The following is a 23668-nucleotide window of genomic DNA, read 5'->3' as shown; positions in this document are numbered from 1 at the left end:
TATTCTCAGCGTTTTTCCAACACTAATGGCCAACAAGCTCAGGAGATTTTTTTAATAATGCCTTCCAATCGACAACGGTAACATTAGCCGTTACGAGCTGCAAAAATAAGAAAAAAATGAAATCGTGAAAGCGGTGGAAAACAAGTTTTCTTGAAAGAAATCAAGGGATTCATCATCCCGACCTGTAACAGTGTTCACAAATACACATCTAAATTCAATTTTACTCCTCCAAATTTCATTGAGGAGTGAAAATGCCCTTTCAAATTTTGAGCAATTTTTGCTTAATAGAGTTATTTGTTTTTCATTTAAAAAAATACCATTTTGTTTTAAATACCATTCAAAGTTTTAGAGTGAAATTACTCTTAAAAATTTATTTTATCAGATAGTACAGGTTCCAACAAAGGAAAAATAAAAGGAATGAACATAAACCACAGCTTGACAAATCGAAAAAGCATTTAAGTACCAGCCAAATTATCTGGAAGCCAAACATTTTTTTTTTCCCCCGGAAGAAAGGCCACAATATTTTTTTCGGCTTTCAGGGACTTAATATTCTCCTACGTGGAAAAAAGGGTTACAGAAATTCCGAAAACTTTCATTGCACTCAGACTTCAATTCATCACACTTGGAAAATTTCAGGCTCTATTATCGTTCTTTTTAGTCGCCATGGCGACATTGGCACCTGGGATTCGTCAAGCTCTGGCATAAACATTCATCAAACACCAGGCAGGCAGACGTGCACGTGCGATTACGTGGATGCGTGTCGGGCTTTGACTTCGGAGAAAACCACTTTCATTCTGGCACGAATAACAGACTGCCATCAAAAGTTAAATTGAGATTATTCATCACGAAGTACACCAACAACTAACGTTAGCTACATCCCAACCGCATAATTAGTGAATATTCATTTCTAAGGATTAACTTCCGAAAACATACCACCTATTCATAAAAAGTTCCACTGCCAATCAAAGAAATGGTCCAACGAATTCCTTACGTGAATCAGATACAATGATGAAAAATGCGACTAATCACAGCAACACCAGAAGAAAAAAAAATATACACAATGAACCAACGGTCATTTTCTAGAGACTCCTCCCAAAAAAAATATCCTCTAGCGAGATTCTTATAGCTTAATCCAAAACATACTTGAAAATAATATTTAAAAAAACGACAGCATAAAACACGCAATTCTTCGCGATGACATACTTTAGAGGAGCCCAATCCAAAAAAAATCATTAGATGTCCAGGGTCTGGCTCAGTCCATTAATGCTATTACTGTTATTATCATGGTATTTATTCTCCAGGGGCAGAAGATGACTTTTGAAGAGGGAGGGAAGCATTTCACTACACACACACATATACATACGCCAGGGCAACCACAAGAGACGAAACGAGGCCATAGCCCAAGGACAACAAGCATAGAAAATATAGAAGAAAAAAAAAAGTCTTTTTGGCCATCGAATTGGCACAAGACTCGCCAGGCGAAACGCCATATCTACGAACACAATGCGAAAAAATAATAGAATACATACTATACTTCTCTCTTTGTATATCATAAGAATAAGCTTAATGATCGAATGATCATTATCATTCCTACTAGGCATCCATAGATTCATAGGTGGGCAATGAAAGAAATCTCATTGTATACATGCAAGAATATAGAGGTCGGAGAAATTTCTTGGACGAAAGGCCATGAACGTCATTTCAGATAAAATTTATCATTAGTTTATTCAGATTTTAAAAAAAAATAACTGGGATTTTTATAAATCACCAAACTAGATTTCACTAGAAATCTTAAAATTAATCAATACATGTGCAAGGATCTATCAAGCCAAAATTTAGGTCCTAGTCCCAGACCCTTCACAAATTAAAGAAATCATAAATTTGGCAGTTCATTTCTTTTGTGATAAATAGATTTGTTTCGCTTTCCATAAAATTACTAATTTTTCACAAAATTAATATTTATTTTCACAATACGGTAAATTTTCACAAAAAGAACACTACAAAAAAATTTTGGACAGACCCCTGATATGAATCGGTATACATACTTGTGCACATGGTCGATTATACACGACATTAAACAGTGATGCATTAAACAGTTGACGCAATCAAAATTTAGCACACCACCACCACAATTCAATGGGCCTATTGCAGTATCATATGGATGTTGGAAGAGGACCAACCAGGAGAGAGTGTCTCGAAAACACCGAAAATAGATATAGAAGTGGTTCCTAACCTTCCTGACTTTGACTCGCGGAGCCTTTTTTGAAATCGATTTCTATGAATAAATTTTGGCTTTTTTTCATATTTACTGAAAAAACAATGTACCGATTTCTTTTTCTGAAGTAGCTGCTGAGCCCTAAGAGCACAGATTGGAAAACACTGGTTGAGGCAATCGATATTAAAGCTGCAAAATTTACTTAATCATTTTCCTGACCAAAATTCCGGACGAAAGAAACATAATTCAAAATCTTAACCCTTCAAATTCCGAATTTTTGTTTTTCGAGTTTTTTCCACAGAACTTTTCGCCAACTCTTACCAAACAAATATTTGCATATTTTCCTGACTTTCCAGGTCTCTGGAAACTCTGGCTTCACCCTAGAAAATATTGGACTGTGGAAACATTGTCATTATTGAAAACATTGGACTGATTATCTAAATTGTAACTAACTTACGAGACACACACGCAATCGTTTCATTTCAGTCAAGCAATGGCATGCCATTGAAAAGACATTTCAAGTGGGTTATTGCAACACCACCTACAGAAGGTTACCATCCTCCATCTTCTATAGGTGGTGATGGTTAGTGGTGTGGCGAATATTCATTTTGATCCCAGCCAAAAGGCCGAGAAGCGATGTGAGGCGAATACTACTTAATTACAGAAAAGGGGGAAGAAATTGTCCACAGTGGAAAAGATGTAAATGAATGGTTTTCCAGTCAGGTTTCAATGATAGAAATCGTTACCAGGTTTTAAAAAAACGAACACCAACATCGATTATCAGTGTAATCGACAATGTTCTGAAAAATCTCTCGGCCATTTATTTCTACAATGGTAAACAAGGAGTAACAGCAAAGGAAAGAATGATTAAGCTGTGCTTGATAATGGGGGGAAACACCGGCGCCAGGAAAGGGGCCGTCAAAACCCACTTTCATGACAGCACGTCAATCAAAAGTCGACTTTTAAAGTGGTATTTCTGTACGCAAAATCGATATTCAGGGAATAAAATCCACTTTATTCTTTGTATAAAAGTCAAAAGAGTTGTGAAAAAATTACTGATACTATAGTCATGATAACAAAATGTTCCCCCTTTCACAAAAGCTTTCATCGTGGCTTATCTCAACTCCTTCCAGGAAAAAGTCAAAAGAGAATTTCTAGGAAGAGAAAAATTATCACCCTTCTTTGAGATCTCAAAAAAACATTCTGGAACATTGTGCAGAATACTTTTTCTTCGCGGGGGAGGGGGGGGGGGAAGAAAATTGGTTTTCTTTTATCTACATCAGGACTCTTCAGCCTGTTGCTCAGGAGAATCACCAGCTCCCTAAAGCACCCTTAAGATTTCTTGATCCTCTGCTTTCAAGAACTCGCGAGTATATTGGTCATTATTTAAAGGCATCATTAAATTAACATAACAGTGGCATTCCAGGATGAGCAATATTGAATTTGACTTGGAATCACTTTTAGCTTCTTCCATATTTGAAAGTCTCTAAAGTCAGTTTTAAGCTACGTCGATGGCACATATGCCAAAAATCGGCAGAAAAAAAACTGATTCTGTTCTGAATAACTTATCAGAAATGAAAAAATTCTACGCGCTCTCCCTTGCTAAACCAACCCAAAAGATTCTATACCAGTGTTTCCCAAAGAAGACGATGGAATGGTCCAAGAGGCGGTAGAAGCTATGGTTTCAGTATAGGATCCTATGGTAAGATGACAGTTGGGGGGGAAAAAATTGAAGGTGGGGGGGGGGGCGATGGAACAAAAAATTTGGGAAAACTATATTCTATAGTGTATGTGCAGCTTCTCTCGCTCTCCTCCTCTGCTGAGTCACATCAAGACGACGTCCGCAAGTCAACCCCCACCCACCCAGATCCTGCAGCAGGGTCCCTAGGCCGAGATTTTGAGATCTTCGCGGCAGGCCTCCTGATTTGGAGGACCAGATTTTTCAAGAGTTCGCTCTACAGTGAATTTGTGGTGTGAAAGAACAAACAAATTATAAGAATTTTCCAGGATCCCCAAGCAAGGCTCGAGTCTCGTCAACCCTGCCCTTTCGGGGGGTGGAATGGCAGTGAAAAGCCTAGTCTGGGGGTCAGCCAAGGATCCCAACGCCTATGGGTCCTGCTACAGTATGTGGGGGAGCGCCCGAGTGGCGTGGTGGTAAGATGCCCGTCTACCACCGTGAAGTCCCAGGTTCGAACCGGGAGAAGAATATGGATATTTTCCCTAACGAGCTTAAGGGGGACAACAGATAGATGGCGTCTTCATTTCCAACCCAACTCGTAAATGGCAGTAAATTTCGTACAACGATGTGGCCGAGTTGGCGTGTGGGAAAGTAGTACGACACTAAGGGCGTACCCAGGATCTGAACTAGAGGGGGGCAACTCACCGATACTAAATTGGTACGTCTGTGTTGTCCCCCAATTACTGCACTTAATTTCTCTTCTGGGGGAGGGGGGCAGCTGCCGCCGTTGGGTACGCCCATGTACGACACTACTTCACCATGTTGGGGATTGTCCGTGCCCTCAGTCGTTTTTATATAGAAATACTGTCCGATAAATTTTGGCAGAGTACAATTATCTGCTCATGCAGATGTACGCACAATACCTCTACATCCATTCATGAAACGGAATGCTAAACACGAAAACCGATTTCTTAGTGCGCGCACATACACAAAGGAAAAGGGTTAATTCACAGAAAATAGCATAATTTCAACCGGCTATAGCAGAATAATAATCAGGTTATTAAAGAGAAAACAAAATTAAACATGTACACACCTCAAATAACCGGAATAATATCCAAGGTCATGAAAATTATTGGTCTTATGACAGAACCGTTTTCATTATGTCACAATCAACCAAATATAAATGGAGTCCCTGACAAAACAAAAAGTTACGTACATTTTTATGACTGATGATACACCGCCAACTGGAGTTTACGCCACTGATAAAAAAAAAAAAAGGGGGAGAAAAAACCAAAACAAATATCACCGCATGGCAAGAATACCCGACAAGCTGCCGACGACGGGAAACCTTACATAAAACAAGCGGCTACATTTTGCAGATCAATAGCCGGCCTTTTTGGCACTGGGCCGAAGACTACGTATAACTCATTACAGCAAGAATCCCGGCGCCCCTTAGAGAAGGAGAAGAGTGATTATACTTACAACGCGAACGGGAGTCTGTCTAAATAACATTTTTATCAATTTTTTTTTCTTTATGTGGAGTGAGTCTGTAAAGCGAACCGCAACATTTTTATTGTAAGGGGGGGAAGGAGACAGCCAAACACACTCGCGTCCTGAAATCTGTTCACTTCATCAATGAAGGAAATGATAATTTCACGTTTCCCGGGGAAGAAGAATGGCTGTTAAGAAATAATACCACCAATAAGTACGGGAGTTTCAGCCAAGTTAATCACGTATAAACAAACAATGCGAAAAAAATAATAAATCTCTAATCGGTGGTTATCCGACAGATCTGGGATTCTCAATCTTTTCACGTTCGCGGCTTTCTTTGAGAAAGACAATAGAACTTTTCAAATATCTCGCGGCATTATAGCGACACGCCGGTAGGAAACAACTGTCCTAATTAATGTACTGAGTAAAATTTTATCAACTAAATATTTCGTGACACCCTAGAGCAGTAGTCCCCCCCCCCCCAAATGACGGGCCCGATTGCGTAGAAGAGCCCATGATAATGTACTATGTTTTTCGAAAATAAGTACGGCATGTATTGGAAGCCAGGTGCTTCCAACCAGGTAGGGGATCCCTGGTACTATAAGGGTGCCCGAGTGGCATGGTGGTAAGATGCTCGTCTACCATCGTGAAGGTTGTTGTCCGGGTCCGAACCCAAGGGAGGATATAGATAAGACATTTTCCCTAACGAACTCGAGGCGACCACCGATAGACAGCGCCTTCACTTCCAACCCATCTCACTAATGGCAGTAAATTGCAATATAGCGATATGGCCAGAGTTGGTGTTTGGTGAAGTAGTGGTACTATAAGGACGGCCCTGCATGGAACGAGGACAATCTGAATACATGGACTACCCTAAGCTGGCGTTTTGACGGGCCCCCAAAACAGACTTTCTAAGGGTCTCTGTATAGTGAATTTGTAGCATGAAAAACAAAAGAAGAGAAACGTCCCGAGCTGGAGCCCAGTCAGTCCAGTCCTTGTGAGGGCTCCTCTGGGCACAGATGTTCATGGGGCCTTAAATGATGAAATCCGGTGCAATGATTTTCGAGAATATGTAAGTATATAAAAGCTGTTAATTGTAAATACGTATGAGGCTCCCCCAGACTAAAATTTTTCCCCCCAAGGCCGCACGGTGTTGAAACGGCCCTTCATGGAACCACTGTCATCTTCAGTCACGGTGGCACTGATAGAACCTGCACAAGAAACCCGAACACTGAATAAGAGGTCCGGAGATCAACTTCATTTAAGAAATTTTTGTGGTTTAAATTTGCTCAAAATAATCAATTTAATATGTAGGAAGAGTTTCGTTCTTGAATGATGGTGAAAGGGACCCTGGAGAGGACAAGGGGGACCAAGAGCGAAACACTACCCTAGAGTACAACAGCCGATTTGAATGATCTCCCAAAAATACACAAGCACGTATCATGGCATCCACATGCCAAGACTTGAGAAAAAAAAAATCTCTTTCAGTACATTTTATGGCTTTTTAAACCAAGCTTTAATCTGTTTAGGAAAAGAGTGGGGAGGGATAACTTTCCGCTACATTAACCAATTTTAAATGAATAGAAAACCAGGAAGAGGACCGAAAACTGTGCTCAAAACGTTTTAAGCTGTTAATTAGTCCGAAAAAACTTTATACATGCGGCAAGCCATTAAAATATAAAACTGTTCTCAGCAAAATATTCACTCAACACACACGTACGCATTTTATTTAGTTCTACAAAAGAGCACCATATCCCCCCCCCCCTCTCAAAAATTCACAAAAAAGACCATTTCCAAATCTCTTTACGGCTGCCAATTGGAAGAGCAAATCAATACATACAGTATTGTCGACTTACCACGCAAAGAAATAACTCCGAAACCGACTTCACCAAGTGCACGTATGACAATTGCGCGAATTATATTCAGATGTTTGACCGGAAATTGAGTAATGACTGGTCGGAACGGGCCAAGGGTCAAGTCCACGCAACTTATCGAGTTATTATCGTTGAGCCTACGGCGTTTTAAAGTTGTGGAAAGAAAGAAGAAACAAAATAATGCAACAAAAATAAGTTGAAGTGATTCACTAACATACGTCAAGAAATGAAGATGAATCCGTACTCAGTTTTGCTCAACATCGTTTTTCAGTTAATCGTTAGCTTTTTTTGACGTGAGTGCGTTACTTGAAGGATATTTAACAGTTGAAAGAAAAATAACCAACCCGATTTTTACCGATTGCGGTCAACCAAATCGATTAACCAAAATCTCTGGAGATTGAAGATATAATTCAAAATTTCGACCTTCGAAATGTTGTTTTGGAGTCCCCTCCCCCTTCATAGAATTTTCCCCAGACTTTCATCGAACACAGCGAAACCTCATTACAACGATACTCGGTACAACAATAAATACCTCTACAACGAAATATCAGAGACGGATTTATGGTTTTACCGCATGAGGGCTACACAAATTTTTCCGCCCTCAGCCCATTATATTCTGATTTTCTGGGTCATTCATTTTGCAAATTTGCCTATGTGCTACAGCCCGCTTACCTCCCCGACGTCTCTAAAGCCAGGTTTTTACGATATAGGTTTTTCAGCTAATCACCGTTTCAATAAATAAGCAGCATAAAACCTGCTCTCAGAAAAACACGGTTAAGTCATGCTTTTGGTCACTCGCATGCTTGCACACATGCTTGGTCACCCTTAGACCTGGTTTCTCACTCTAGGTCACTCTTTTGGTTGTCCACCGACCCTGGTCGGGGGGCTAATCCCCCCCCCCTCCCCCCCCCCATAAATACGCTAGCTGACGGACCTGGTTTCGCTCTTCAGCTCACTCTTTTGGTCACTCACGTACCTGCAAACTCTCCAACTTACTCACCAAATTAGACCCTTTCTCTCTGGGTCACTCATTTGGTCACTTACTGACCTAGTCCCTCACACCCTCTCTAGGCAAAAGGCAAATTTGTGCCATCTGTCTGCGGGCTACACATACAAATTTTGCCCCTTTCTTCCATTTGAATAACTTTCTTGACCACACACGCACACACTTAGTCCTCAAATTCACCGCCCTGGCCCGCTAATTACGTAAACATGTTTCAGCCAAATATTCTACATTTTTCCTCTGACCATTTCCAGGTTGTTGGAAATGGCTTGATAAATTTTGACACGTGCCAAATATTTTGGGACAAACATATTTTTGAAAGAAATGGAAACGGTCCTAATTCCCCCTTTAACTTTCCTGGGATTCAGGGGAACCCCCCCCCCCCCTCCTTTCCATGTTGGTAGACAAGCTGACAAGAATTGGGAAATTTTCCTAATTGTCCTCAGACTCCAATCTAATGATAACAAATGGGAAATTTGAAGCATTAGTACCAATTTTTTTAAAGTAGTGTACAAAAAGTTAACAGCGGGTTGTCAGCAAAATCTGCTTGCTTATTTTTCTGACTTTCCCTGACCAAAACTCATGAATAAAAAAATTTAAAGTTCAAAATCTTAACCTTCCAAACATTTTCTGAAATTCTTTCCCACCCCCTTCTCAAGATTTTTCCATGGCTTTTGCAAAATATTTTACATTTTCTCTGATCATTTTTCATTTCCTGTAAAGTTTCTGGTCGCTAGCAACCCTGTAAAAAGGATGATAGGCAGAGTATTGAACAAGCATGGAGCGGGACAAGGTAATCGATATAATGATAAATCCCTCTACAATGATATTTTCTCAAGTCTTGATTGGAAATGTCTGTACCCCATAATGCTAAATTGCTACCTCTCAATATAATAATAATTCACCCCACTCTACAACAATATTTGTTCTAGGTCTACACAGTATCGTTGCATCAAGGTTTCACTGTATTGAAAAAAACTAACACCTTAATGGCTGTTTTAAACAGCTTGGGGGACACAAACAGAATAGCTGTAACGATAGTGATTTGAAGATATTTATAAAAATATGTTGAGCATATCGCCACATTTCTGTTAGTGGGAAATAATAGTAGAAAGATGTCATTTTCACATGAAAATAAGTGTTTCTGGATATTGATGCTGAGCTCAAGGCCGTCTTAAGAGCATCGTGGGCCTCCAGGCCAAGTGATGCTTTTGAGGCCCTATCTGGAAAATCCTCGAAAATTTCAACCACTTCTCATTCTTGTGAGGCCCTTCTCCTCTTGGGGCCCATGAGTTAAGACAGAACTGGCTGAGCTGAAGGGAGCAAAAACTTTTACTGGGAACGGCAGTTTCATGTGGGAACAAAGAACACTATTACAAAATTATAGAATTTTAAAGTTGTGGGGGGGGGCAGCATAATACCATTTGTCCAGGGCAACAAAAATCCTGGTTACGGCCATGGGCCCCACAAGGGGTAGGCTAACAGGGCCCGGGACGATTTTCATCATTTTTTTATGCCATAAATTCACTATAAAGGGGAGCGTGAAAAGTCTGGTCTGGGGGACAGCCAATGGTCCCATCCTGCTAGCCCTGCTCCAGGATGTGGGGGGCCATGGTTATGGCCCTGAATAACAAATTGTCTCTGAGGTACACTAAAACCACTCTTTTGCAGACACCGGCAGGGTCAAAAACAAATTGTGCATAAAAGAGGGATGACCATTAATGAGCAGGGTTTGAAATTTTTTACTTCTATTTAATAACACTTATACAAGTGAAAATTATTTGGCCGTAAAAAACGAGTGACCGCATTTGGGGGGGGGGGTGTCTGTTAAAGAGGGGTTTCACTGTATATTGGTTAATGTACTTGCCTGGATTGCAAGAGGACCAGGGTTCAATTCCCAGTGGGACAACGCACTTTTCTGCTTTTCCGGTACTCACATATTATGCAATCCATCCTGGTTAATGTACTTGCCTGGATTGCAAGAGGACCAGGGTTCAATTCCCAGTGGGACAACACACTTTTCTGCTTTTCTGGTACTCATATATTATGCAATCCATCATTTTCAATGTCGTCAAATGTTGTGATTTGGCATCACTAATGGGTTATGTGATTTCACTTTTGTTGCTCACTAGATACTCTACTTAAAGATATATTGGAGACAGAACCAGAGCCCCATTTTCCCCCATGGTTAAGTGGTGCATCTGCTCAGAGTCCCATAATTTTCAGGGCCTCAAAATTCAAGCAACATACGTTCAATGCTTCATCAAACATTTTTGGTCCCAGTTGCAGGAGGGCTCCCCCTTAAATCTCGCCCATAACCCCTTCATTTCAGACGGGTCCTGGAGAGTGCATGATAGTCAAAAATTTCTCAAAACAACCAACAAAGAACCTTTAAGGGTAAGTGTCATTTCGCAGCAGTCATAAACATGTAAGCCACAGTAGTGATCAAGTAGTCATAGTGACAGATTAACACACAAGGGCCTCCAAGTTCGAACCCCACCATTGCCACAGTTGGTTTTCTGTGATTCCCGACTTCGAGGTGCGAATTCAAGCCAATCTCACCTGACTGCAATAATTATTCAATTATTCGATCAACAATTATTAATTCCACTTCACTCCTGATTTGACAAACTGATAGCCGATGGTGATAATACACCGAAACAAACTTTACGTCAGGTTCATAACACATTCATTCATGGGTACAGGCACATTCCAACATGTGCCAATTCGCTAGAAGTTCTGCAAAGGAATGTTGATAAGGTGCATGTATGGTTTAGAAATGATAAGATACTAATCTTCCACCTGGAAGGTGACAGTCAAGGGTCGAATCTGGGGAAGACCATAGAGCGAGATAGAGAACAAGTTCTCCATCTCCAAGCTTGGGGGCGACCACAGATAAATGGCACATTCAGTTCCCAGCTAATTCCTCTGGTTGGAATTGCCATATGGGTATAAGACAATAGTTGGTGTGCGATGAAGTAGTATGGTGATATATAAAGCGCCCAAGTGATGTTTTGGTAAGATGGCTGTCTACCACTATGAAGTAAAGGTAGCCGTCAGGTCCCAGGTTTGAACCAAGGTAAGAATATACATAAAGATATTTTTCCTAATAAACTTGAGGCAACCGCCGATAGATGGCAACTTCACTTCCAACCCAACTCGTTAATAGCAATAAATTGCAGTACAGCAATATATGGCCGGAATTAGTGACGTAGTATGGAAATATGACCAGAATCTGGGTGCAATAAAGTAGCAGGCCAGTGAGTGAGCATGATAGTGACCGAAATAAAGAATGAGATTCCAGGTAGGTGAGCGCCCAAAAGAGCAGCTCTGAGAAAGAAGCATATTAACGGAGTAAATCTGAAAGGACTATAACCCAGGGCAGCAAATTTGAGGAACAAATAGTCAATGAAATTAGACTATAGTCCGTTTCAGGTTAACTTTGCAGTGAAGAGGAAGCTACGAGGGAACCTCATCACTCGTTGCTATGGCAACAAAAGCCTCTTAACCAATGTATCGATGCGCTGCCTGGGTAAGATATGGGCGATTTCTAGGATACCGCGAAAATGTCGTTGTGGTTGCTATAGATTTTTGGATAATGGTAACCAATATTTTTTTCTAATTTAAAAATTTCAAACGAAGAAACATCGGTTCAAAACGATATTTTTCCTTTTTTTTTTCACAAAATCATTAAAAAAATTGAAATATTCTGTATAAATAATCCTCGTAAAACTCCGATTTATGGGAACTTTATTTTGCGGCGGAGGAGTACACTCTCTACCTTTCTCTCCACTGCAAAGTTAACCTGAAACGAACTATAGAATGAAAGACAAGATTTGAGTAGTTCACTGGTATCAAAACTATAAATCCCTCTGTCTGCGAATAGTGGCGTCTTAACACATGGGCCTTCAAGAGAAGGGGGGCCACACAAAAATGAGATCCAGTTGAAATTTTCTAGAATTTACCAGATAGGGCCTCAGAAAAACTACTTGGCCAGGGGCCCATGATGCCCTTACGACGGCCGCGTCTGTGAATACATTTTAAATGAGATATTCAAACTAAAATATTTGTTAAATGATTATTTGTTTCACTCTACATTAACGCTTTATTCTCAAAACTTATATATTTTAATAACTGGCTAGGTACTCCGAAATCTTTAACGTATACAAAACGATATGCTTGTGGCGAGTTCATGCGGCCCTTATCATATACACACACCACTGGATGACATTTAAACGTGAATTCAATCGTAATGCGTGGATGGCAGGGAAATGAATTCAAGAATTCAAAATTGTACTCACAGGTTTAAGCTTCAGAAAACTTCGAATGCTGTTCAAACAAAACAAATAAAAATCGAGATAAATATCGAAGGGGAAACACGACAAGCAACAAGCTCAGCGGGAGAAAAAACAGGGACATCACACAGCTGAAAAATAAAAAAAATTCATACAAAATGACTCACAGGAAGCACAAGTCAGACTGCTTGTCGCTCGCAGCGCCGTTCCCATGTGCCAGCCAATCATGTAGATTGTCTTATACATAATGCGTAAAAAAATTGAAACTTACTTCTCTAATAATTGGTTGGACTTTCTCACTTTTTTATTGTTTTTCTTCGCTTGAATAACTGAATTTTTCAGTGTTTTTTTCATAAATAAGTAAAATTTAGATGAAAAAAGTGATATTTTAGGATATTTTTATTTTTTTTTTGGCAGTCGTCTTTTTTTAATTAAAAATGTATTTTCCTTTTTTTATGCGGTTAAGCTAAATTTAACTTGCAATCTTCTTCGGAATTCAGAAAAAAAAGACAATTTTTACAGATATTTTGGCAACAATCACTGTTGTCCTGTATTTTCTATATAAAATTGAAACATCGTTGGAATGAAATTTATGCTGCCATCTATTGGATTTTCTGTTTAGTTATTATTATATCGATAGATGGCAGTAATAGCTCCAGTACCAGGCCATCTTATCAAACTCTTCAATTTAAGAAAAAAAAAGTATTGAATTGATTCATTAATGTGTGTAATTATCTAAAATAACATGTTCTTTACTCAAATTTTCCATATCAAATTTATCAATTCATTGTCTTTAACAAAATAGGAACAAAATAAAATTGGTGATCGATTAATTGAAAACTACCGAAATTACAAAAAAAAACTTGTGGTTTTAAACTAGGATTAAGGATTTTTTGCTTAATGTGAACCAAAAAAAGCTTATTGCTCAGATAAAAAAAAGCCTGTCTATGAGGTTTAATTAGGTAAAAAACAGGAAGATATCTTTAAAAGACAGAAAGCCCTGTATAAAAAAAAGGAAAAAGAAAGTAAACAAACCCAGACCAAAACATTCACAATAGACAGTTCCGTGCAAAGCGTATTAAAGACGCTTATTATTAATACGCTTTGGTCCCGTGTATATGCGTACTCCGATTTACGTGTCGCTGCCTTGTCTATTCTCTTTGTGTCGTGTGCTCGACGATTTGAATTACCTTCATGTAATCCACCGGAAACGATTATATATAATTGTGTAGTCATGTGAACGATAAAGGGTAGTCGGATAATCGACAGCGATGGCTGTGCTCCACAGAGCTCTCCTCACGTGGTTCTTGATCGCAGTGTTCCTGATACTGTTGACGTTGAGGCTGGACGAAAAGACCGACTGGAACTGGTTCATAGTGTTCGTGCCGATGTGGATTTTCGACTGCAAGATAATACTCTTCATAGTGTTCAGGATCATCACCCACTGCAAAGAAGGTTCGAACCGCACTTTCAACAGCGTCTACGGCAAGCTGTGGTACCTCTTCGCCGTGTTCCTCAAGGTGACTTTCCAAGTGTTCCTGTGCGTCAGGCTCCAGTATTCGGTCGAGATCAGGTGGTTCTTGTTGATGATTCCCCTGTGGCTTCTATTCGCCATGATGTGCGGGGAGGTCTTCACGAAACTCATCAGAAGATCCAACATGTAGAAATTAATTACTTTTTCGTTGCCATTTTTTTGATGAACTTTATTAAATTTGCATCATGTTTATACAAGTTTGTTTAATGTTTCAAGTCTAATTGAAAATATGTGCTAACTAAGGCCGTAAAGCATACATGCTAAACTCATGTCCATCAGAGTCATCTGATGAGGATTGTGACAAGTAACCAAAGCCATTCAAGTGATGTATGAAAGATTATCAGATCACTTCAGTGGGACTCACTCAACACCCCCTATAGATAAGATAGGGGATAGATCTTATCTATAGAGGGTGTTGGCTCACTGTACATTTCCAAGTCATTTAAACTGCGAACCACACATATCCAGATCACTTGAGTGATCCCAAGCAATTTTCCAAATAATTTGAATTACACGTGTCACACAAGCAATTTTCCAAATAACTTGAATGACACGTGTCACACAAGCAATTTTCCAAATAACTTGAATGACCCGTGTCACACTTCCAGTTGATGTAAGTGACATGTAGTACATTTGCAGATGACTTATAAATAACTACTCATTATTTGGATGTTTTTCTAATTGAAAGTATGCTTCTAGGATCAATGGTTCGCCAGCAAAATGTCGTACACCTTGCATATTACATAAATCAGTGATTGTCCATAATCACCAATCGTCTTGGTATATTTGAAAAATTTCACCATATTTATCACTTATTGATAACACATAATATCGAAGCGAGTTTGTTAAAGTATTTGATAAATATTAAAAAACAGTGCTTTTACCAATGATTATACATTAACCTGAAGCATAGCTAGTAAATTTAGTCAATATTTGGAATTTAGCACCACTCATTATGGTTAAACCTCTCCTTTGGTGATGCCAGGTAGACTAAAAAAATTTGTCCGTTACTTAATACTTCTCTGGGTGATAAAAGTATTTCCAGATCAATCGAGTGGCCAGCGGCACGCTTCGAGATCACTTGAGTGGCTCACAGTGTACTTACAGCATACTTGAGCGGCCTGTGACACATTTACACTTCACTTAGACAAGCTGCAATATTTTTATAGATCACTTAAGTGGACCATGACACATTTCCAGATCACTTAAATTGCATGCGACACATTTTCATATCACTCAAGCAGCCTATGGCACACTTGCAGATAACCTGAGTGATTTGTGGCACACTTTCAGATCTCCCAAATGATTGCAGTACATTCCCAGATCATGACATACATTCAGATCACGTGATTGGCTCAAGGCACATTTCCAGATTATTCAATTGGCCCTCGACATGTTTCAAAACCAATTCAGTAGTCTGCACTCCACAAAAAGTTATCAGCCTTGCCCTAAAGTAACTGATCAATGTTTGATGTAAATAATTTTTCTTTTGCTATATAGGTAAAATTAGATATTAATGAACCAAGGGCCACAACTTCACCTGGCTATGATTCCATGAGTGCAACTTCATGAAGTTGCTGCCAATTGGCAATTTATGATTCTGCCAAGTTTTTGGATCTGTGTGTGTAGTAGGTTTTGATACTATCCTTCCATACGTGGAGTAGGAATTCAGACTGTTAGGAACACACACAGTTATACCTCCGGCACAACTCGCTAGGTAGTAAATCGCCCATAAATGGTGATAGACCTGAGTTGTGCTCGGTTTGAAAGAAAGAAGATCTGTGTGTGTGTGTGCAGAACCAGAACTGTCCTCAGGTCTTTATAAATATTTTCCCCAATGAGCTTAAGGTGGCCACCAAAAGATGGTGCCTTCATTTCCAATCCAACTTGTTAATGGCAGTAAATTGTGGTAGAGCGATAAGCTTGGGTGTTTGGTGAAGTAGCATAACTACAAATAGAATCAGCAAGTCAAGAAACTTGAAACAAGGAAATTAGCAGGGCCCATTTAGACATGGCCCAGGGATTTTGGTGGAGACACACTCTCTATCTCCATCCAGTGGCGTCTTAATGCATGGGCCCACCCGGGCCTCATGAAAATAGAACTGATTGAAATTTCCAAAACTTTTCTAGGTAGGGCCTCAAAAAAATCACTTGGCCCAGGAGCCATTGTACTCTTAAGACGGCCTTGCTCTTCCTATCCTTATTTCATGGACTATGGAGTGAGGCGATGAGAGGCAACACCATACTTATAGAAGGGAAGACGATCTTCTATAGGCGGTGTTGACTGAAATAGACGCATCAATATAGTCTCTCTTAGCTGCAGCAAATACCACCCTCTCCCATGTGCGACGGTAGAGCATGACCCGTGACCCCCCCCCCCACATCCTGTAGCAGGGCGTCTAGCTTGGGATCTTTTGGTGGGGCCCCCGGGCAGATTTTCATAGGTTCTTCTGTAACTAATTTATAGCCACGGCCATCTTAAGAGCATCATGGGACCCAGGGCGTAGTGATTTTTCTGAGGCCTGGAAAATTCTCGAAAAATTCAACTATTCTCGTTTTTCTGAGGCCCTCCTCTTCTCTTGAGGCTCCCGGGTGGGCGATGCGTTAAGACGGCACTGAGTAGAGCTATGAAGTCTTTCAGAAATGCCAATCAATGCAAAAAAAAAAAGTTCTTGGCCATAAAAACACCTCACCACCATGTGATTCCCAACGTGGGTGGTAGAAGCTACGGGCATAACATAGGATCCCATGGGTTACCTGCGTTCGGGGTGATGTGAGAAAAAAATTTCTTAAAAGAGGTTCGATGGGACAAAAAAGGTTGGGAAACTATGCTCTAGGCCAGCGGTTCTCAACCTTTTTTGACTCACGGAGCCCTTTTTAGTAAAAATTCTATGGCGGAGCCCCATATAACCGAACTTTTTGATTATTCATCAAAGTTACTGATCTATTTTTACTATTTAAAAATATTTATTTTTGTATAAATTTTACTGTTTTTTTATTTTCCTCGAGTGGCTGCGGAGCCCCTGCAGAGTACACAAGGAGCCCTGAATGAGAACCGCTGCTCTAGGCAAAGACAGTAAAGCTGACCAGACCGTGAAGTTGAAAATCGTAGGGAGACGGATCGTTATTTGTTACCATTTTTCCTTTCCCGTTTTGCTTTCTTGGAGCGGTCTGTTTCAATTGTGAAAAATTATTGTGGTGGTAGGTTGTTGTGTGGTTTTTCTGTCATTATAAAGGCACCATCTGTTGCAAAACTTCGGAAAAGTGGCGTTACCTAAGGTTAGCACCGCAGGCGTCGTCCTTTCTCAGTTTTGAATCTAGTAATCCTATCGAAGACCACATAATTAGGGTGAACATACGTCCCGTATTTCCCGGGACAGTCCCGGAATTTTCTGTTTTTTTGGCTGTCCCGACTTTTTAGCAAAAGGGTCCCGTATTTTGCACGAAGCCTACTTGAATTTTTATTCTTTATTGAAGTCAAAGATTGAAATTATTTTCAACTTATAAATTATATTATGATAACTGCAACTATAAATGAGTATATGAATATCCCATATTCGTCTTAGTGAAAATTTTTTTTCGTGGAATTCATTTTAATCCACTGCAATTAGTAGTAATGCTGCATTTCCCACCATTGTGATTACTCCGTTATTTCAACAATATTTGGCGACTTTGTTCGGTTTTGGCGTCGTTTTTGGCAATAATTGGCAATGTCCCGTATTTGGAAATCCCAATTTCCCGTATTTCTCTCGAGGAAATATGGTCAGTCTACACATAATCCGTATTTTCACTCATTTGTTCGCCTTCGACTCCCTGTCGTCTGCTTCTCCCAAGGTTCTCTGTTTTAGACGTCTCCTTATGTTATGAAGAATAACTGAACTTTTAGTTTGAATTTCCAGTTCAGTTTGTAAGGAACCGAAATGTCGTCTGCTCATTAAGAGGTTCTTCGTTTTGGCCGTCTCCGTATGCCCACATAAAATAGCCGAACTTTTAGTTCGAATTTCCAGCTCAGTTTATGAGCATTATTTGTAAGGAACTGAGCGGAATGAAGAATATAGTTTTTTTATTATAACATCTTCACTAATTGTGTCACTTTCAATTCTGAGGTTAGATGGCAGCACCTACACCATCGATTGACGTGATGATATTCACTTCTTACCTGTCGTCTGCTTGTTGGAAAGACCCAACGTCTCCTTGTTTCCTGGAAAATAACTGAACTGTTAGTTCAAACTTTCAGTTCAGTTCATAAGCTTTGTGTATAAGGAACTGAGTGGAATGAAGAATATAGTTTTTTAACCTGAACTTCAACATCACCACATATGTCGTTTTTAATTTCGACATGAGATGGCAGCACCAAAATATTTAAAAAAACAGACATGAAGCAGCGGTTCTCAATCGGTGATCCGTGGGGACAAAGGAGCTCCTGAGCCACCCAAAGCAAATAAAATAAATAAGTAAATTTTATACTAAAAAGGGCTCCGCGAGTCGATAAAGGTTGAGAACCGCAGTCAAAGTATTCCAGAGTATTAAATTAATATTGGATTCCCGTAAAATTATTAGTGTCATTTTGATTTTGTGGCAAATGCTGCAAATTAAATAAAAAATGCTACGTGCGGGGGCATAAAGTTTCGAGTCACCCGGTATATAAGGGACTAAATTGTCATTATTTCCTGGATACAATATCTGTAGGAGGCATTGGCGTACGCAAAGGGGGGAGTGGTTGGGGTTCTAATCCCCCTCAAGCCCAGATTATAATGTTATTTTGCAGAAAAAAACGTAAACCCCCTTCCCCTTGAGGAGAAAAAAAAATGAAAACTCCAAATTCTGCGTACGCCTATGGTAGGAGTTAGTGGGGAAGAATGGGTGCATTTAAGCACTCACATCCTGCAGCAGGACCCAGGCAACACGACCTATTGAACATGTTCCATAGCTGTTGGCTCAGGGACAGTTTTGGACATTTTTCAAGTGTGAACGAAAGATATTTTGGTGATGAAAAAATCATCCCTCCCATCAGTTGGCACCATCGAGCTTATATTACAAGAGGGCAGCCACTGTCGCCTCGACGGCAGCGACATCAAATGCAAAGAAATCACGTGACTCAATGGAAGCACAGTTCGTGCCAGACAATATCCTCATTGAAATGTACAGTTCGGTCTCTATAACATTGCGATTTAAAGATTAGGAAAAAGGATGGAGAACTCATCTAAAAAAAAAAGATTAAATAATTTCTTTCATTAATTTGCTGGAATAATTTTCCTTGATTAATTCTGTAATTTTCTTTCATTAATTCTGGAATTATCTCTTTCATTAATTCTGGAATTATCTCTTTCATTAATTTTTGAATTATCACTTTTTCATCAGTTTGAAACTATCTTTCATTAAGGCTGTATTTATTGTTTCATTAATTTCGGAATTATCTCTTCCATTAATTCTAGAATTTTTCTTTCATTAATTTTGGAATTATCACGTTCATCAATCTGAAATTATCTTTCATTAATGCTGGAATTATCGCTTCATTAATTTTGGAATTATCACTTTCATTAATGGTGGAATTATCACTTTCATCAATCTGAAATTACCTTTCATTAATTTTATTATTATCTATTTCCGCTAACGAGAAAGAGAGCCCTCTCGTTAGCCCCGCTCTCCAGTAATATATGCTCAATGGTTGGCGGCTTAGAAAATCAGCCCCTATCGGTTGGCACCTTCTGTGGCCGCGTAGTTCACATGATTCGAGATCCGGTCCTGGAAGGGCCCCTAGGCTGGAACCTTTGGTGAAGGCCTTAGGTCAGATTTTTCACCGGTCCCTCGATAATGAATTTACAGTATAAAAGAACAAAAATTAGAAGAATCGCACTAGGCTGGAGCCTACCGGCCCCCCCCCCCCAGAGGCCGTGTGACTTGTGCAGCATCATGGGGCACCTGTCTAGGAGGGGGCGTGCCAAATCCGAGTGGAAAAGTAGGAAAAAACTGTTGACCAGAAAAACGTCGTCAGGGGCACAAAGATAGATCCCGCACTGGTAGAGATTTTTTCCTCTAGCCTCCCTTGCCTACGGGTACATTAAGGCCTCCAGACCAACCATGGCGCCCCGCTCTGTCCTCCTAGGGAAGGTACATTAAGGGCACCTTAAGAGCATCATGAAGTCCGGGGCGACAACAGGCTTGGTCAGCCGGACAGTGCCATCCTAACGCATGGGCCCACCCGAGCACGACCCGGGGGCCTCACGAGGAGAGAGGCATCAGAAAGATGAGAAGTAGTTAAATTTTTCCAGAATTTCTAGGGGGGGGGGCCCTCAGAAAAATCACTTGGCCCGGGGGCCCATATGATGCTCTTAAGACGGCCCTGAGTGGGTGGACCACTCTAATCATTACTAATTGTTTATTAATTTTGTCAAATTAATAAAAATTACCTCTCAATGGATCGTGTTTGATTACTATACAAACCATGAACGCGATCCGGAAATAACGAAAAAATGAGATGTAATGAGATGCGTCTCTCTTTCTGAACAATATTTTCCCTTTCAAGATTTATGTTCGTAACTGGAAAAGTTTGTCAGTCGGGGAGCTACTACAAAAATTTCTTTTGCAGGGGGTCGCAGAATTTCCTTTGCACCACACCGCGAAATTCTCAAGCCCGACCCTGAGAAAAAGTGAGGTGAATTTCTGAATATTTTTCTTTCCTATCTGCTTGTCTTTTGTATTAAGAGATGGTATTTTTTTTCGGCTCGTAATATGTAGGGAAATTGAATTTTCTGGATGTTATGCCGAAACTAATACGTATTTGGAAAAAACAGTGATTTGTCTCCTCCGGGAATCGAAACCGTGTCTCCTCGCATACCAGGCAAGTGCGCTAACCAATACACCAGAGACACAATTTTCAATTCCTTATAACACTCATTAGTAGCGAGAAGCACTGAGGTGTATTGGTTAGCGCACTTGCCCGGTATGCAAAGGGATCCAGGTTCGATTCCCGGAGAAGCAAGTCCCTTTTCTTTCCAAATATTAGTTTCGGCATAACATCCAGAAAATTCAATTTTTCGGTATATTTGTCTTGTTTTAATGTGACTCTCTAAGGCAGCTGTTCTCAACTGCTTGGGGGGGGGGGGGCTTCGTGTGCACCTTCCAAGACCTCCGCGGCAGCTCGAAGAAAATGAAATAAATCAGTAAATTTGTTGAGTAAATAAAAAAGAGGAAAAAGGGCTCTGCCAGTAAGACGAGACGACCTAAATAAGGGTATTGTATCTGCCAGTACAGTGGCGTCATCTGTGTCAAACACAGAGAGTTAATTCTTCACGGGGACCTACCCTCGGGGGGGGGGGGCCTCAGGTCACCAAGTAGCCCGGGGGCCTTCGATGCTCTTAAGACGGCCCTGTCTCCATCCATGACAATAAGGCACAATAAGTGAAGCATGACGCAAACTCAAGTTTGTTGAATATATATGTACTGCACAAATTTGAGCTCGCTAAAAAAAAGGGTTGTGCACCAATTCCTTTTCCCCTCAGTTCTTGTATATGAATTTCAGGTATAAATGTTGAAATGTATGGTCGATACTAAAGAAAGACTTTATAAAGTTTTTAAACGAAATCCTTCAGATCGTGATAAGGAAAATAATTACAAAAACTATAACAAACAGTTAAAAAAGAAGCTAAAAGCTGCAAAGGATGCTTTTTACTATAATAAATTTATAAAATGTGGTAACGACGTCAAGAAACAATGGAAAGTTACTAATGATATCATAAATCGAAAAATAAATAAAATAGTACTTCCAGTAAATACTAATTCTGAAACAGTGAATGAAATGAATGAATTTTTTATCAATTCTGCAATAACTGAAGATTCTGAGTTACTAGATGAAATAGAGCTTCTAGTACCAAACCAGTATAATTCTATAGTTGTTACTGAGATAGAGGAAAGGAATGTAAAGAATTTAATAAACATACTTGAGAATAATAAAGCGGTTGGTTATGATGGAATCACTCCAAAAATGCTAAAAATTGTCAGTAAATACCATTTAAAGTTTATAACCCACATTATAAACTCTTCAATTCTCAATGGAGTTTTTATTGATAAATTAAAATGTGCTCTTGTTATACCCATTCATAAATCAGGTAATGTCAATGATTTCAAAAACTATCGTCCGATCTCTATTTTCCCCGTCTTTTCGAAAATTTTGGAAAAGATAATGAAACACAAAATTATAAATTTTCTAAATCAATTTAATTTTTTTTCGAGCAATCAGTTCGGTTTTCTTGGAAATAAGAATACTGAGATGGCAATTTTGAAATTTTCAGCAAAAGTATATGAAAGTATTAACGAGAGCAAAAGAACCCTTGCTATGTTCTTAGATTTAAAAAAAGCCTTTGATAGTGTCGATCATCCAATTCTTATGCATAAGTTATATTGTTCAGGTCTGAAAGGCAACACTTATCACTGGTTTAAAACTTATCTGTCAAATAGAATGCAAGCAGTTAAAATAAATGATACAATAGGTACATACAGGATTATTAAAACTGGCGTCCCACAGGGTTCTGTTCTTGGACCGATTTTATTTCTAATCTTTGTTAATGATATCAATAACCTGGATTTACATGGTGATTTGATTAGCTATGCCGATGACACAGCTATTGTTTTGTCAGAACAAACGTATACCATGCTGAAATCTGATACTGAAGAAGATTTAACAAAAATTAACACTTGGTTGACGCATAATAAGTTAACCTTGAATCTCAACAAAACTAAATACATAAATTTTCAATTATACAATAGAAATATTGAAACACTTATAATTCGATGCCATGAGTTGGGATGTTCTGATGACCAATGTTTTTGTCCGATTGTCTCGGAAACTGAAGAGTATAAATATTTAGGAGTCACTATAAACAAAAATTTGAAATGGAACTCTCATGCAACTGCACTTAGTAACAAAATAAAATACATGAATGTTCGTTTATATTGCTTAAAAAATATTATATCTCCTCAATTTATTCATACACTTTATTTTGCTTGGTTCTACTCACTTATTCAGTATGCTATATGTGTTTGGGGAGGTGATTATGAGTCCAATTTAAATGTTTTAATAAGTGCTCTGAAAAAAACTATAAATATTATTTCCTCTCGTAACCCTACACCATCTGCCTATAATTATAAATCAGACTATAGATTTAATATTGAAAAATTGTATATATACCGAAGTCTAATGTTTATTTATAAAAATCCTACTTGGTTTGAAATCAAGCAATGCCCAACAAGCACACGTCTCCGTCGAGGTTTTCAATATAATATTATACAACCTAAAAAAACATTAACCCAAAAGCAATTTATATATTTGGCTCCATTATATTTTAATAACCTGCCAAATGAAATAAAATATGAAAATAAATTAAGAGCTTTCAAACAATTAATTATCAATTATATTAATATTTTACTACAATAGGAAGGTACTTCTCGGCCCCCAGTATACAGTGTTGTGTCACCTAGGCCTTTGAAATATTTGTCTATTTCTATACTTGTATTTTGCTTAGTACTTGTTAGTAGCCTATATGAAAGTGTTTGCCACCACAGAAAAATTTATGTTTGTA

General features: G+C 39.2%; 2 protein-coding genes across 3 annotated transcripts in view; one reads left to right on the top strand and one right to left on the bottom strand.

Annotated features, from left to right (window-relative positions):
* fwd (phosphatidylinositol 4-kinase beta fwd) overlaps window positions 1-12699 on the bottom strand; it is a 62572-nt gene extending 49873 nt beyond the window's left edge. Inside the window, exon 1 of one of the 2 annotated variants that reach the window (XM_089234778.1) lies at window positions 12563-12699. The gene's annotated coding sequence lies outside the window, so the exon portion shown is untranslated. Of the gene's footprint in view, window positions 1-7240; window positions 7289-12562 lie in introns of those variants that run through there. The other variant, XM_089234780.1, reaches the window with a different exon arrangement.
* An 846-nt stretch (window positions 12700-13545) lies between these two features.
* On the top strand, window positions 13546-14281 carry LOC149084385 (transmembrane protein 60). The gene has a single exon (XM_089235471.1). It carries the CDS (start codon window positions 13828-13830, stop codon window positions 14218-14220), a length of 393 nt encoding a protein of 130 aa, XP_089091597.1. The 5' UTR covers window positions 13546-13827; the 3' UTR covers window positions 14221-14281.
* The last annotated feature ends 9387 nt before the right edge of the window (window positions 14282-23668 follow it).

The sequence above is a fragment of the Pholcus phalangioides genome, unplaced genomic scaffold, assembly GCF_987345545.1.
Source record: "Pholcus phalangioides strain wild (caught in Gottingen) unplaced genomic scaffold, Ppha-v1.0 ptg000008l_1, whole genome shotgun sequence".
NCBI classification, from domain to species: Eukaryota; Metazoa; Arthropoda; class Arachnida; order Araneae; family Pholcidae; genus Pholcus; species Pholcus phalangioides.
The sequence above is the reverse complement of the archived record's forward strand: the minus strand, read 5'-3'. Positions and strand labels throughout refer to the sequence as shown.